Source organism: Crocuta crocuta, unplaced genomic scaffold (assembly GCF_008692635.1).
Source record: "Crocuta crocuta isolate KB4526 unplaced genomic scaffold, BGI_CrCroc_1.0 scaffold17, whole genome shotgun sequence".
Lineage (NCBI taxonomy): Eukaryota > Metazoa > Chordata > Mammalia > Carnivora > Hyaenidae > Crocuta > Crocuta crocuta.
The window spans coordinates 1,935,296-1,952,078 of NW_027532041.1; the positions used below are offsets into that span (position 1 = coordinate 1,935,296).

Consider the following 16,783-nt stretch of genomic DNA (forward strand, 5'->3'; position numbering starts at 1 on the left):
AAAAAGGCTATTCTTTCCCTAATACTCTGGGCTCTTTGCTCTGGGGTTTTGTTCTGTTTCATTATTTGTCTGTTTGTTCATTAACACCATACCACATTAATTTATGTAGCTTAAAATAACCCTTGAATCTGATAGAGCAAGTCTTCCAACTTTGTTCTCCAAGAATATCATGGCTATTTTTTCTATTTTCTATTGTGATTTCTTTCTCTGTCCCATTGGTAATTTAGAAGCATATATCTTCATTCAAAATATTTGAGGCTATTCTAATTATCTTTTGACTATAGCTTTTTAGCACAATTACATGGTTGAGGATATACTCCATATGATTTCAGTTTTGTGTAATTAGTTAACATGTGTTATCACTCAATATATGGTTAATTGTTGTAAATGCTCTGTATGCACTTGAAAATAACATATATTCTATAGTAGTTGAGTATGGTGTTCTGTATATGTCTCTTAGGTCAAATTGGTTCACTCTATTTTTCAACTCTTTTGTATCTATTGATTTTTCTGTTTGCATGTTCTGTCAGTTAATGAGAAATTTCAGGTTTGTATTTTACCTTGTAGTGTCAAATTTTGCCTTATAAATTTTTAATATAGTTTAGGCCATGTTATCAATTACATTAATATTTAGAATTATTATGTTTCTAGTGAATTGAACCTTTTTCATTATAAAATGATTGTCTTACTATCCAATATTGCTGTAGTTGCCCAGCTTTCTTTGGCTACCATTTCATGGTATATCTTTTTCCATTATTTTATTACCTTCTTATAACATTGTAATCTAGATTTATCTCTCATAAACATCATACTATTAAATTTAAAAATCTATTGTAATTTTTGTCTTTAAAATGGAGCATTTAGTCCATTTACACTCCATGTAATTACTGATATCTTTGGATTTAATTTTGCCATTTTATTTTGTTCTTTCATTTGCCCTGTTGATTTTATGCTTTTTTCTGTCCTCTCATGTTTTCTTTAGAATTGAATTTTTTAAGTTTCACTTTTCCTCTTTGTTAATTTGGAAGTTATATACTCTTTCTATTCTTTAAATGATTACTCTAGAAATTACAACATGTAATCTTTCAAAATATATTATTACTCTCATTCTGGACAATAAAAGTATTTTAGAACACTTAAATTATTTTACTGATGTCTGACTTTTATATTATTGTTAAAATCCAAAAAGTCTGATTTAAATATTATCTAAATCAGATATAGGTGAGATTCATGGTATGGTTTATCCTGATGCAAAATTCCCCTCTACATGTGAACCTCTGGAACCAAACAGTATATGTGCTTGCAAAATGCAAAGGTCAGACAGACACAGGATAGGCCTTCTGATTCCAAAAGGGAGAAATAAAATGAAAGAAGGGTTGATGGATCCCAAGCAAGTCAAACTTAGCAAGGTAAACTTAATAAGATTTTAAGACTAAAGAATAATTCTCTTTGACTCCATACTCTGCGTTCTGGACCCACTGGGGCAGAGGTCCAGGCCCTACAGCGTAAGGGTCATGCATCCCAGACTCTGGGATGCCCTACCCCAAAGGTGTTGAGTGGGGGCTGTTTGTCCTGTTGAAACTGAGACAATAGTAACTCCATTTGTAACTGAGGAGGCAGCTCTGATGATTTTTGAATTTCATTCATGGTCATTCTTTCCCTGTCTTGAAGAATAGCACATATTTGCAGTGAATAGCTCTGTGGTCCTGTCCTGTAAAACCCAAGAAGTCCAACAGACTCCCCTCTCCATCCCCTTCAGTTCAAACTGGCAGTGTCCCTACTAGGATATCTGATTAGGTCTGTGATTCACACCCAAATCAATCTCCTTATCAAATAGTCATTCTACCATACTCTTAGTGTTCTCTCTCTTTTTAAAAATAATTTATTTAGTTTTTAATTTACATCCAAGTTAGTTAATAGTGCAACAATGATTAGAGTAGAGTATAGTAGAGTCTTTAATGCCCCTTACTCATTTAGCTCATCCCTCTTCCCACAACCCCTCCAGCAACCCTCTGTTCTCCATATTTAAGAATCTCTTATGTTTTGTTCCCCTCTTTGTTTTCATATTATTTTTGCTTCCCTTCCCTTATGTTCATCTGTTTTGTATCTTAAAGTCTTCATGTAAGTGAAGTTATATGATATTTGTCTGTCTCTGGCTGACTAATTTCACTTAGCATAATACACTCTAGTTCCATCCACAAGAGACCAAGAGACATTTGGACTCTTTCCAGCTACTGTTAATAGTGCTGCTATGAACATTTGAGTGCATGTGCCCCTTCCAAACAGCCATACCTGTATCCTTTGGATAAATACCTAGTAGAGCAATTGTGAGTTCTTAGAGTAGTTCTATTTTTATTTTTTTGAGGAATCTCCATACTGTTTTCAAGAATGGATGCACCAGTTTGCATTCTCACCAGCAGTACAAGAGGGTTCCTCTTTCTCTGCACCCTCGCCAACATTTGTTGTTGCCTGAGTTGTTAATGTTAGCCATTCTGACAGGTGAGGGGTGGTAGGTATCTCATTGTGGTTTTGATTTATATTTCCCTGATGATGAGTAATATTGAGTATTTTTTCATGTGTCTATTAGCCATCTGGATGTCTTCTTTGGAGAAGTGTCTATTCATGTCTTTTCCCCATTTCTTCACTGGATTATTTGTTTTTGGGGTGTTGAGTTTGATAAGTTTTCTATAGGTTTTGGATACTAACCCTTTATCTGATATGTCATTTGAAAATACCTTCTTCCATTCTGTTAGTTGCCTTTTAGTTTTTTTTGGTTGTTTCCTTCACTGTGTAGAAGCTTTCTATTTTGATGAGGTCTCAATAGTTCATTTTTTCTTTTCCTTTATTTTTTATTTTTTATTTTTATTTATTTATTTATTTTTGCCTCCAGAGAAGTATTGAATAAGAAGTTGCTGCGTCCAAGGTCAAAGAGGTTTTTGCCTGCTTTCTCCTTAAGGATTTTGATGGCTCCTTGTCTTCTGTTTAGGTCTCTCATCCATTTTGAGTTTATTTTTGAGTATGGTCCAGGTTCATTGTTCTGCATGTCGGTGTCCAGTTTTCCCAGCACCACTTGCTGAAGAGACTGTCTTTATTCCATTGGATATTCTTTCCTGCTTTGTCAAAGATCAGTTGGCCATATATTTGTGGGTACGTTTCTGGGTTCTCTATTCTGTTCCATTGATCTGAGTGCCTGTTTTTGTGCCAGTACCATACTGTCTCGATCATTACAGCTTTGTAATACAGTTTGAAGTCTGGGATTGTGATGCCTCCAGTTTTGATTTTCCTTTTCAAGATTGCTTTGGCTATTCGGGGTCTTTTCTGGTTCCATACTAATTTTAGAATTGTTTCTTCTAGCTCTATGAAGAATGCTGGTGGTATTTTGATAGGTATTACATTGAATGTGTAGATTGCTTTGGGTAGTATTGACATTTTAACAATATTTGTTCTTCCTATCCAAGAGCATGGAATATTTTTCCATTTTTTTCTGCCTTCTTCAATTTCTTTCATAAGCTTTCTATAGTTTTCAGTGTATAGATTTTTCACCTCTTTGGATAGATTTATTCCTAGGTATTTTATGTTTTTTCGTGCAGTTATAAATGGGATTGATTCCTTGATTTCTCTTTTTGTTGCTTCATTATTGGTGTATAGGAATGGAACTAATTTCTGTGCATTGATTTTATATCCTGTGACTTTGCTGAATTCATGGATCAGTTCTAGATCAGACTTCGCTGAATTCATGGATCATCATTTTTTGGTGGAATATTTTGGGTTTTCCATATAGAATATCATGTCATCTGTGAAGAGTAAAATTTTGCCTCCTCCTGGCCAATTTGTATGGCTTTTATTTCTTTGTGTTGTCTGATTGCTGAGGCTAAGACTTCCAACACTATGTTAAATAACAGTGGTAAGAGTAGACATCCTATCTTGCTCCTGACCTTAGGGGGAAAGCTCTCAGTTTTTCCCCATTGAGAATGATATCTAAACCCATATTAGATATGGGACCTTCATATACAGCTTATATGATCTCAAGGTATGATTCTTCTCTCCCTACTTTCTTTTTATCAAGAAAGGATGCTGTATTTTGTCAAATGGTTTCTCTGCAACTATTGAGAGGATCATGTGGTTCTTGTCCTTTCTTTTATTGATGCAATGTATGATATTGATTGTGTTGTGGATATTGAACCAGCCCTGCATCCCAGGTATAAATCCCACTTGGTTGTGGTGAATAATTGTTTTAATGTGTTATTGGATCTGGTTGGCTAATATCTTTTTGAGGATTTTTGCATCAATGTTCATTCAGTATTAACTCTTATTTAAATGTTTGGTAGAATTCCCCTGGAAAGTCATCTGGCCCTGGACTCTTGGTTTTTTTTTGGAGATTTTTGATTACTAATTCAGTTTCTTTACTGGTTATGGGTATGTTCAAATTTTCTGTTTCTTCCTATTTCAGTTTTCATAGTTTACATGTTTCTGGGAATTTGCAAATTTCTTCCAGATTGCTCATTTTATTGGCACATAATTGCTCATAATATTCTCTTATTATTGTTTGTATTTCTGCTGTGTTGGTTGTGATCTCTCCTCTTTCATTCTTGATTTTATTTATTTGGGTCCTTTCCTTTTTCTTCTTATCAAACTGGCTAGGGGTTTATCAATTTTGTTAAGTCTTTCAGAGAACCAGCTTCTGGTGTCATTGATCTGTTCTACTATTCTTTTTTGTTTTGTTTGTTTGTTGTCTGTTTTTTTTTTTTTTTTTTGGTTTCGATAGCATTGATTTCTGCTCTAATATTTATTATTTCCTATTTTCTGCTGGTTTGAAGAGCAAGTTTAGGAAAATCACATAGAATGCAATGTGAAGGGACAGAATTATCACTGGATTAGACAAGATAGTACATTAAGGGAAGAAAACAGGTATCCAACGCTGAGATAGACAGTGCAATGTGTTTGAAAAAGAGAACAGAACAAATTGAATGAGCTTGCTGCAAAAGAGCATAGGAAAACTATCTTTGAATAATGGAAACAGTCAAAGTCTCAATTTTTTTATGCTTACATAATATATGTATTTGTGAGAATTCATCAAACTATACATGTAAAATGCATGCATTTAATTGTATGCAAATCATACTTCAATTAAGTTAAATTTAAAAGAAAACAAAAGACTAATACTGCAAATGTCAAAAACATCAAAAATAATCTATTATATCTGAAATGAACTGAAAGATAATTATTTAATAACAATCTAGAATAATCTGAGGAGGAAGATGGCAGAGAAGTAGGGGGACCAGGATTTCCCTCGTCCCTCAAACCAGAACACTGGGAACACCCAGGAAATCTATCTGCAGAGTGATAGAAAATCTCCACAAGTAGAGAGTGACAGCCTGGTGGGACCTGTATGTGAATTGGGGGAGATAAAACAGAGTGGGCATGGAGGGGAGGGATCGCCTTCCATGGAGAGACAAAAGGGAGAAAAGAGAAGCCGTGGATCACAGTATTGTGTTAGCACAAGAGAAAAACCTCTCCAGACCATGGACTGGGGAACAAGAAATACAGACAGTGCCAGTCCTACTTTGCAAACAGCGTGAGTAGCTGAAGATTGGAGTTTTCATATATCATATGTTTGCACGTATAGGAGGATTAGGAGGAACTTAATGGAGGACCATGGGGTAGAAGAAGGGGGGAAATGGTGGGGGAAAGGGAGAGAGACAAACCATGAGAGACTCTTGAATGCTGAGAACAAACTGAGGACTGATGGATGGAGGGGGAGGGTGGAGATGGGCATTGAGGGGGGCACTTGTGGGGATAGCACTGGGTGTTATATGGAAACCAACTTGACAATAAACTATTTGCCAAAATAAATAAATAAATAAATAAATAAAAATTAAAATTAAAAAAAAAATCTTACCAGACCCAACCAATATATAAAAATTTTCACGTTTAAAAAAAAAATTAAATAAATAAATAAATAAATAAATTGCATCCACACTTCAAAAAAAAAAAAAGNACTCTTGAATGCTGAGAACAAACTGAGGACTGATGGATGGAGGGGGAGGGTGGAGATGGGCATTGAGGGGGGCACTTGTGGGGATAGCACTGGGTGTTATATGGAAACCAACTTGACAATAAACTATTTGCCAAAATAAATAAATAAATAAATAAATAAAAATTAAAATTAAAAAAAAAATCTTACCAGACCCAACCAATATATAAAAATTTTCACGTTTAAAAAAAAAATTAAATAAATAAATAAATAAATAAATTGCATCCACACTTCAAAAAAAAAAAAAAGTATGGGACTTTTTCCCAGACCAAAACCCCTGCAGCAGTATGTGCGTGCCTTGGGAGGAGGGGAGCCAGCTCTAGGGCACTGTAGCAATCTCAGGGGCATACTGGGAGAGGACAGTCACTTCCCTTAAGTACTAGGGGAAGAATGTATATTGCCCCCCAAGGACAAAAGACCCTGCAGGCACCAGCCATATCTGCAGGGCAGAACCGGGTCTGTGTAGTGTGGAATCCTTTAAAACTTGGGGTTTTGAATCCCAGCTGAGTGCCTAGGAGGCGCAGGAGATTGTGGAACAGGGCAAGTCCCCTGGTGGGGGAGGAGAAATTGGGATTTCGGCATTTTTCTCCCCATCACCAACCGGGTGGGGCTTTAGGGAGCAGCACAGCAGCCCCCAGTGGAGGCAGGACCCATTTACACCAAACCCCACTCATCCCTAGCAACAGAGCCTAGCAACTGTTTATCTACTAAAGTGAGACTGACAAAGACCGAACCAGATGGCCTCTCCTTCAGACCAGCACAGCCACCGGTCCCAGGCACCAACAGCTAACTTTCCTATGGTTTTGTATGTTAGTCTGTTGCTCTTTTTTTTTTCTTTTTTTTTCTTTTCTCCTCTTTTCTCTTATTTTTCTTTCTACCCTCTTCTTTTTTTCCCTTTGGAATCAGGCTCATAGTTTCTGATTTGATTTTTGATCAGTTCTTATCTTATATATACATATATTTTTCTTTCTTTCTCTGCTTTGTTTAATCAGGCATTTTTATTCTTTTTACACCTTTTCTGTATCTCCTTTATTTTCCTTTCTCCCTCTCTGGATTAAGTCTTATAGTTTCTTTGATTCTCTCTGCTTGGTCTTTTTTTTCACCCCTTTCATTTCTATCTTTGTATGGGATCAGACCCCTGGAGCTTTCCTTTCTTCCTGGGTTACTTCAACAAACAAATCAAAACACATTTGGTGGAAGGTCTAAACAATCCACCACTACAAGTAAGAAGAAGCTTTGTAGAAGACTGACCAGTGGGATAGAGCAGCCAAATACACACAACAGAGTGCATGCAATATGCAAAAACACTTCCTGAAGTGCCCGGCCATGGGCAGTATATGACCCCATTATAATACTGTACTTCTCACAGGTGCAGGACACATTACAAGCATTTAAAACATGTAAAAGACAGAACCTAGCCAAAGTGACAAAATGGAAGAATTCTCCTCAAACGAAATTCCAGGGAGAAGTAACAGCCAGAGAATTTCTCAAAACAGATATAAACAATATATCCGAAAAGAATTTAGAATAATAGTCATAAGACTAATAGCCAGGCTTGAAAAAAACATAGAAGACAGCAGAGAATCTAGTGCTTCAGAGATCAAAAGCCTAAGAACTAGTCAAGACGAATTTAAAATGCTATAACTGAGATACAAAATAAACTAGATGCAGTGACAGAAAGGATGGAAGAGCAGAGGAGAGAATAGGAAGATAAAATTATGGAAAATAAGGAAGCTGAAAACAAAAGGGAGAGGAAATTACTAGACCATGAGGGGAGAATTAGAGACCTAAATGATCCAACGAAATGACTAACATCTTTATCATAGGAATTCTAGAAGAAAACGAGAGAGAAAGGGGCAGTAGGTTTATTTGAACAATTTATAGCTGAAGAAACAGGCATCCAGGCCCAAGAAGCACAGGGAACTCCCTTCAAAATCAACAAAAACAGGTCAACACCACAACATATCATAGTGAAACTGGCAAAAAACAAAGATAGGGAATTCTGAAAGCAGCTAGGGATAAATGGGCCTTAACCTATAAGGGTAGACACATAAGGTTAATAGCAGACCTGTCCACTGAAACTTGGCAGGCCAGAAGGAAGTGGAAGGAAATATTCAATGTGCTGAATGGGAAAAATATGCAGCCAAGACTCCTTTATTCAGCAAGGCTGTCATTCAGAATAGAAGGAGAGAGAAAGGCTTTCCCAGACAAACAAAAATTAAAGGAGTTCATGATGGCTAAACCAGCCCTGTAGGAGATCCTAAGGCGGACTCTGTAGGTGGAAAGCAGCAAAGACAACAAAGGATGGGAGATATCACCACAAGCACGAAATCTACAGATAACACAATGACACTAAATCCATACCTTTCAATAATCACTTTGATGTAAATGGACTCTATGCCCCAATCAAAAGATATAGGCTATCAGAATGGATTAAAAAGAATCCATCTGTATGCTGCCTACAAGAGACTCATTTTAGACTAGAGGACAACTGTACATTGAAAATGAGAAGATGGAGAATCATCTATCACAGTAATGGACATTAAAAAAAAAAAAAAGCCAGATCAGCCATACTTATATCAGACAAACTAGATTTTAAACCAAAGACTAACAAGGGATGAAGAAAGGCATTATATCATAATTAAGGGGTCTGTCCATCAAGAGGGGCTAATGATTGTAAATATTTGTGCCCTCAGTGTGTTAGTACCCAAATATATAAATCAATCAATCACAAACATAAATAAATTTATAGATAACAATACTATGGTTGTAGGAGACTTTAATACTCCACTTTTACAGCAATGGACAGATCATCAAGGCATAAAATCAGTAAGGAAACAGTGTCTTAGAATGACATTGGATTGTATGGACTTACAGATATATTCAGAACTTATTATCCTAAAGCAGCAGAATACACATTTTTCTCGAGTATACATGAAACAGTCTCTAAAATAGATCACATACTGGGTCACAGAACAGTTTTCAACAGGTACAGAAAGAATGAGAACATACTATGCATATTTTCAGGTCACAAAGCTATGAAACTTGAAATCAACCACAGAAAAAAACTTGGAAAGACCCCAAAACATGAAGGTTAAAGAACATCCTACTAAAGAATGAATGGGTCAACCAGGAAATTAAAGAAGTTAAAAAATACATGGAAGCAAATGAAAATGAAAACATGACATTCCAAACCCTTTAGGATGCAGCAAAGGCAGTCCTAAGAGGAAAATACATTGCAATCCAGGTCTATCTCCAGAAGCAAGAAAGGTCCCAAATATATAACCTAACCTCACACCTAAAGGAACTAGAAAGACAGCAGCAAAGAAGGCCCAAATCCAGCAGAAGAAGAGAAATAATAAAGATTAGAGTAGAAATAAAAAATATAGAATCTAAAAAAACCCCAGTAGAACAGATCAGTGAATCTGAGTTGATTTTTTGAAAGCATAAACAAAATTGATAAACCCCTAGCCATAATTCTCAAAAAGAAAAGGGAAAGGATCCAAATAGATAAAATCACAAGTGAAAGAGGTGAGATCACAACCAACACCACAGAAATACAAACAATTATGAGAGAAAACTATGAAAACTTATATGCCAACAACCTGGATAATATGGAAGAAATGGACAAATTCCTAGACACTCACTCACTACCAAAACTCAAATGGGAAGAAATAGAAAATTTGAACAGACATAATCAGTGAAGAAATTGAATTGGTTTTCAAAGATGTCCCAACAAATAAGAGTCCTAGGCCAGATGGCTTCCCAGGGGAATTCTACCAGTTATTTAAAGAATAGTTAGTACCTCTTCTGTTCTGTTCCAAAAATTAGAAATGGAAGAACGAGCTTCCAGACTCATTCTATGAAGCCAACAGAGCTCAGAACAGAGCAGAGTGATCTTCCTGAAGCATTAATCAAACTACTTTCTTACTCTGCTTAATGCCTTCTAAATCATCTCTATTTTACTGGAATAATGTCTTAAGTTTTTGGTATGGCTTTATGTGGCTTTCTATAATTTGGCTCCTGCTACCTGTCTCATCTTATCTTACTCCACTCTCCCCCTCATTCACTACACTCCAGCAGCATTGGCCTTTCAGCTCCTTTACCATTCCAAGCTGATTTCACACTGAGGCCTTTACACTTGCGGTTTCCTCTGCCTAGTAGTCTGTTTGTCCAGCTCTTCACCTGGCTGCCTCTTCTTTCTCAGACTTCAACTCAAATATGCCCTCCTGAGAAAGGCCTCTTCACCATAGGTGAAGTGCCATGTTTATATATTTTTATAATACTTACAAGTGTTTGAAATTATTTTATGTATTTATGTGTTGTTTATTTGCTTGTTTATTGACTATTTCCTTTCTCTAGAATAGAGCTTCTGTGGTAACCTATTATGCTGAAATACTGATCCTTCAGCCTTCAAGAATGCTGGGGTTGGCCTTATGTCAGTTTGGCTACACATCTTCTCAATTGTGTGACCTCAGTGTAGTGTATAAAAGAATATTAATTAGTGTGTTTGCCATGATGTGGAAAACGTTGAGAAGCACTGCACTAGAATACAAATTACTTCAGGACAAAAGAAAAGTTGGATTTACTGTTAATACCATATGTGCCTGGGAACACTTCAAAGAATGTAAGGAAATATTGGAGTGTCTGCCAGGCATATTTGGATGAGTTCAACCCTGGACACTTCCTTCCTGCTAGGTGGCAAGATCTGTTTGACTTGTGCTAACCAACCTCCCCATTTACCAGCAGTGTTTAACTATCTGAGGCTTCCTGCTGGCTAATAATGACTTATGTGTTGGAGAGATTAGAAAATTTGGGAATGTCTTTCTCCCACAAAAATCTCCAAGGTCAGTTTTATGTTTGATTTGTCTTAGCCAAATATTAGATCCTTGGCCTCAGTGGTTTCCAGTTCTATCTTGTTCACTTAAGAAAGTTCTTACTGAGTAGCTACTTCAGATCAAGCACTATACCATGAGCCTTCCATTGTTATTTTACTCTGTAAATTATTTTAGAGAAGGAATTTTCTAAATGCTATGATATATGTGTGTCTTGTATGAAAATCTTTTATAATTTCAGCTCAACCCAGAACAAAACCTAGCGAATCGGCTGATTTGGTTGGTCACTTAGAAGATTCTGTCAACAAAAGGTAATTTATTTTAACATTTTTCATATTTTATTGTGTTCAATGATTTTTTTTTAAATAGGAAGAGTTCTAGACTTTTTTTTTTTTACTGGAACAGAATGAATGTATTCTGGCTTATTATTACCATTTAGGTCCATACCATAATCCAGTGAATGGTCTAAGAGTGTCCTACTAGTCAGCATCACAATCATACCTTGAGCACATGCTCTATCTGCTTCAAGTTGACAGGCAAATGGAAAGAAGAACATGGAAAAAAATGAATGGAGAGAATTCAGTTGTGTTTTTGTAGTATAGACAAGATTAATATACTACAATATGGATGTAAGAAAAATAGCTGTGTAGTTTTGTATAAAGTTCTGATCTTTTTCATTAGATCCTCAGACTCAGTAAAATCATGTTAATCCAGCATGTTTTAAACTTTGGAGCAATAATGTATAGCCTCTTTAAGTTTATCGCAGTCCTCTTTCTTTCTTAAGATGGTATCTGAGTATGTGAATGAGATGCTCACTAGACTTTGTGATATTGAGAGAGAGAGACTTGAGCAAGTATTCTGGTCAATGTCCTTGTGCTGCTGGTCTCATTCCTAGGTGTTCTGAGGCTGCTGACATCTATGGTTCATGAATGTATGATCTATTCTTTCTGAACTTGGATAGGATCCACTCTCAACTCTCATTACTAAGGTAGAACCCTCTGAGCCTCCGTCATGACTTTCATCTGTCCTTAGACTGTCCATGCCTCACTCATGCTAGGCCTTTGCTATGGGATACCTCACCCCTGACATGGCAACCACCTTGGTAAGCCAAACTCAATGTTCATGTCACATGTGAACCATAGGAAATATGGAATGAAAGTTATATACTCTTTCTGCCTGTAACCATACCATACCATTGCATTCTGTTAACAAAGCTGGGGCCACCCTATGTGTCAGGAAGCTGCCTTGCAAAATACCTTTTCCCCAGATTCTCAACAAAGGATGTGGCAAATACCTCTCTACCTTTGGTTTTCTCCTCAATCCGCATAATATACCTCCTCCCCACTCAAAAGCCAAAGAGACATATGTATTATTGTATTACTCCTTTTCCCCCACATTTGCTATTTCCCCTAACAAGGCAGGAAGGAATAGTCTTGACAGATTGAAAGTATGTGGCTGAGGGTTTGGAGGAAATGTTGGCAGTGACTTTCAGAGATTGGGGAGACAAGCAAGAACTGACAAACTAGAATCAGTCCTAAAATCAATCATTATTTATGCTGAATTTGTGCTCATTTTCAGAAGAAAATCTCCCCCACAGATGGATGATTTTAGCACAAAAGAAAACAAAACCATCAGAAATGATCAATTAAGTGAATATTGTTCAGTAAGTAAGAAAAGCTTGCTCCCTTTGTGCTTTGAGGATGAACTTAAAAAACCAAATGCCAAGATAATCAACATTAGTCCAGCAAAGACAGTAACTTCCCACATGGTAATAATACCTACTATTGTTCAATAAATACAGGCATAAGTACTACTTGTAGGAATCTTATATTCTAGTGACTAGAATCTTTGATAAATTCTTTTTACTTCTCAGTTTTGCATTGCAAAGTGACAACCACACTTAGATTCTCAGTGCTCCTTTTAGAACCGCCACCCCAAAACTGGGATGCCTCTTCATCAACTGAAAATTTTGTGTCTTTATTTATGCAAAAGGCTTTGTCAAACTTTCTTGATTATAAAAGAAATATAGAACAAATTTTGTATTTTTTTAAAATGACTGCATTACATTCCACTTTTCTAACAATCTATTTTAGCTAACTGAATCATAAAATACATACATTAAAGGCTATTTGATAGCTCACAGAGCCTGTAGGAAGGCTGGAGAAACAATCTGGCTTAAAAGCTACCCAGTCAGGAGTCCCCCATTTACAACCCAGACTGTTCCACCCAGACCCATGCTTTCGTTACAGAGTTTATGACTCTGATTCTCGATAGAAGATGCTATTTCTAAGACCCTTGCTATTGCTGCCCTTCAAAGCAGGTATATCTACTACCATTTTCACAAAAGTCATTTTCAAATAGCCCACCTTTTCCCAGTGCTTGCTTTCTATGAACTGAAAACTATCTGAGGTATATCTGATTGACAGAGCATGGGTCACATGCCTATGCCCTAACCTCAAGGGAGGCTAATAAAGTTAGTTTCTGCCTCTATGTAAGAGTACAGAGATTTGTAAAGTGGAAAATTCTCAGAGGCATTGGACAGACCAAAAATTTAAACAAATAAGTCTTCACTACTGTGGCTAAATAGGTAACACTGACATCCCAATGGATTGCAAAACCAGATCTTTCATCATCTTTTTAGTAATTATAAGCAATTATACACCTTTCTCACTAAGTATACTGTTGTACAATTAGATGATTCTGGTTTCTTATGTCATGAGTTGTCTTTCTAAAGGAAAGGTAGCAATCACTGACTTAAAGTTTGCAAAGTAAAAACTGATAATATGCATATTTGACCAGTTTATTTGTAGTTAATCCTTTTGCCCCATAATGGAAATATGGGAAAGAGTTTAATGAGTAGCTCATACACACAAATTTTGCTATTACCGTGACAAAAATAGTCTATTTTTAAGTCAATCTATTACTCTGACTACATTATTCCACAAATACATATTGAGTGCTTTTTATGTGCTAAATGTTGTCGTAAAGGTTGGAGTACAAGATTAAATATAATATAAAGATAATTTTAGATTCTTGGAATATTTATTAGGATATGAAGACTTTGTAATTTTGGCTAAAATCTGGTTATGACCTTTGACAATTCATTTTTTTTGGTATGCCTTTTATTTCTGGACATGGAAACCTAAGAAAAATGCCAGAGCAATGTTCCATCCCACCAACTATCCTATTTTTCCAATGACATCTCAGACATCTAAGAGATGTATTTATTTTGTCATATCTCACTTTATTTCAGAAAGGATTTTCATAGCCCAAAAGTTCAGATTTTACCCCTAACATCTTGACAGATTATTAAGAGAAGGAAGTGTGCCACATATAAGCACATCTTTTTTTGTGTGTTTGAATACTGTTATTGTTCATATTAAAAACTTCTCTGTAGTCATTTTTAGGATACTTTACCATTTTATTTTCATGTTTAAAAATAAATGTAGTCTTCTTGTCCGACTAGACTGATGACTAAGTACTCTTTTCTTTAATCCACAGGAACAAAATGACACAAATCCCATAATTTTCCATGAAACTGGATATGTACAAATGTTACTTTTGACAAAAAATAAGCTTCCTCTCCATAGTATGAAAGATGAAAACATTTACCCACATAAAAGAGAAGATTTTGTCTTAGAAAGAAATTGTGAAATCCTCAAATCTTTAATTAGGGATCAATTTATTATTCCTTCCAAACCTAAAAGAATTCTGCCTACAGCATGGAAAAGAGATATACAAGCAATATCTTTTGAAGTGGGCCATAGAGTTGTAGAGAGTAAACAAAGGAAGAAAACTAGTAAGAAGACATTTGAAAACGTATCCTGGAGTAAACTCTATAATTCCTCACAGACTTTTTCCAGCCTAACAAAAACTGTTACTCAGGATATGAGTGCTAGACATGGCAACTTTGAAAGAATGTTTTCTACAGTAATACCAATTAGCAAATTCAGTACCTTACCTGTCAAATATTGTTCAAAGCCTTTAAAAAATACACTCAAAGTCCATAAGTTAAATAATGTAACACTCTTGGATGATTTGTTAAACTAGTCAAGTGAAAATTAGACCCCTCAAAAAATATTGTTTACACAGCAATATTCAGGTAACAAAAAGAAAATAGTGAAGTTCCAAGATCATAGAAGAAACTGTTACCTAAATAATGTCCTAATGGATGGCATAAGAAAGCAAAGCATAAAAATTGGAATTATAAATCAACAGTCATCTATTCAAGAAAAGCCAATATTTTTAGTAAGTGAAAAGACAAAATTAGGAAATAATTGTCAGCAAGAGGGACTAATTCATGAATTTTTATGATCTCAATTAGATTCTTCAATCATCAGCATTTCTATCGTAAAGTCTGATTTGGGACCAGGAATGGCATACACCGTCTCTGGAAATTTGCTGTTGGAAGCCAAACAACATCAATAACCTTGCTCAATAATTGAATATCAAATAAGACAAATGTACCATTAACTTGACGCATGTGGAATTATATGATTATATATCAGCATTTTGGATAATCATTGGAAAATAGGATTACATTAGCAACTCTTGCAATTAAAAACACTTTGTAAAATTTAAAGTAGCTTTTTGTTAGTAGACATTGGAACTCGTTGCTTTATAATGCCTTTTATAAGTACAACTTTGACTTTTTTTGGAATTGTTAAATAATTTAAAAGAATAATCTGCAATAAGCTAAAATTTTTTGATACCAAGATCTACTGTATTTCAATAAGTTATATTTCAAAATTTCGTTTTTAATCCATTTGTTTAAAATTTTTTTAAAAATCTGAACTTTTAGTACATGAGGAGAAGTAGGTTTAATTAGGAACATTTCTTTTAGGGGAGGCTTTGGGGGTCTTTGGAAACTTTTAAAGGTTGAGGACATAAAATATGTTCAAGGTTCCTGTTTCCACTTCACACTGGAGGTTTTCTTTACTGTGGGCCATCAATGCTCTTTTTGGGCACTTCTTCCCAAGTAGAGTCAGGTTTTGGGTCTAAAATAGAATGGCAAAGAGAGAAAATGGAGATGGGGGAGGGGATGGGGAAGTGGTGTACAAGTGGAAACGCTAAGTGAGGGAAAAGCAAGTACTTACCTAAAGCAAGAGCTTTAAGATAGGGTGATGGGCTCAGGTATGTAGGAAGTAGAAGAGGTGAATACATGCATTCCTGGTTCTTTACCTTTCTTCTGGTTATTGGAGGAGTAGCAGCAGCAGCACCTCAAAGTTATGAAGTCATCTTTCTCTTTTCCAGCAAATAAGGATTGATCCTCTTGTTCTCTTGGCTTGCTGTCATCCATTTGCTTCACCTCCCCACTCCCATCCCATCTTTGTTGTCCCTCCTCCCAGGCTCACTGCAAAGCAAACAGTATCCCTAACTGCCCTGCTGGCTCAGAAGGTAAAACACAAACTTTTTAATCACTAACAATAAAAATAATAAGAAATAGAAAACATACCTAATAATAGTACAATTAATGATGGTAGTTTTTCTTGATACTCACTATAAGGTAATGAAATATGGGCCTTGGATTTGGGCAGATATGACTAAACCTGGGCAAACAATGTAAACTATCTGAGCCTCAGGTTACTGTATCCTCCCCTTGAGAAGGGACAGTACCTTATTGCAGTATTTTCAGTGTTAAAAAATTAATGTGGAGTACCTTGAGTATAATAAGCATTCATTAAAAATTCCCTTCCTAGGGGCGCCTGGGTGGCTTAGTCGGTTGGGCGTCCGACTTTCGCTTGGGTCATGATCTCGCGGTTCGTGGGTTCAAGCCCCGCGTCGGGCTCTGTGCTGACTGCCAGCTCAGAGCCTGGAGCCTGTTTCAGTCTGTGACTCCCTCTCTCTCTAAACCTCCCCTGCTCACGCTGTTTCTCTCTCTCTTCTAGAAATAAATAAAAATATTTAAAAAAAA

The 16,783-nt window shown here is 36.0% G+C and overlaps 1 protein-coding gene across 2 annotated transcripts in view; it reads left to right on the plus strand.

The window, feature by feature from the left end:
• CUNH1orf141 (chromosome unknown C1orf141 homolog) overlaps positions 1-15,417 on the plus strand; it is a 35,373-nt gene extending 19,956 nt beyond the window's left edge. The window contains exons 5-7 of one of the 2 annotated variants that reach the window (XM_077776353.1): positions 11,111-11,180; positions 12,448-12,637; positions 14,371-15,417. In XM_077776353.1, the coding sequence (XP_077632479.1) occupies positions 11,111-11,180; positions 12,448-12,637; positions 14,371-14,919 (809 nt within the window). In that variant the 3' untranslated portion in view covers positions 14,920-15,417. The remainder of the gene's footprint in view (positions 1-11,110; positions 11,181-12,447; positions 12,638-14,370) is intronic. The other variant, XM_077776354.1, reaches the window with a different exon arrangement.
• Positions 15,418-16,783: the final 1,366 nt, after the last annotated feature.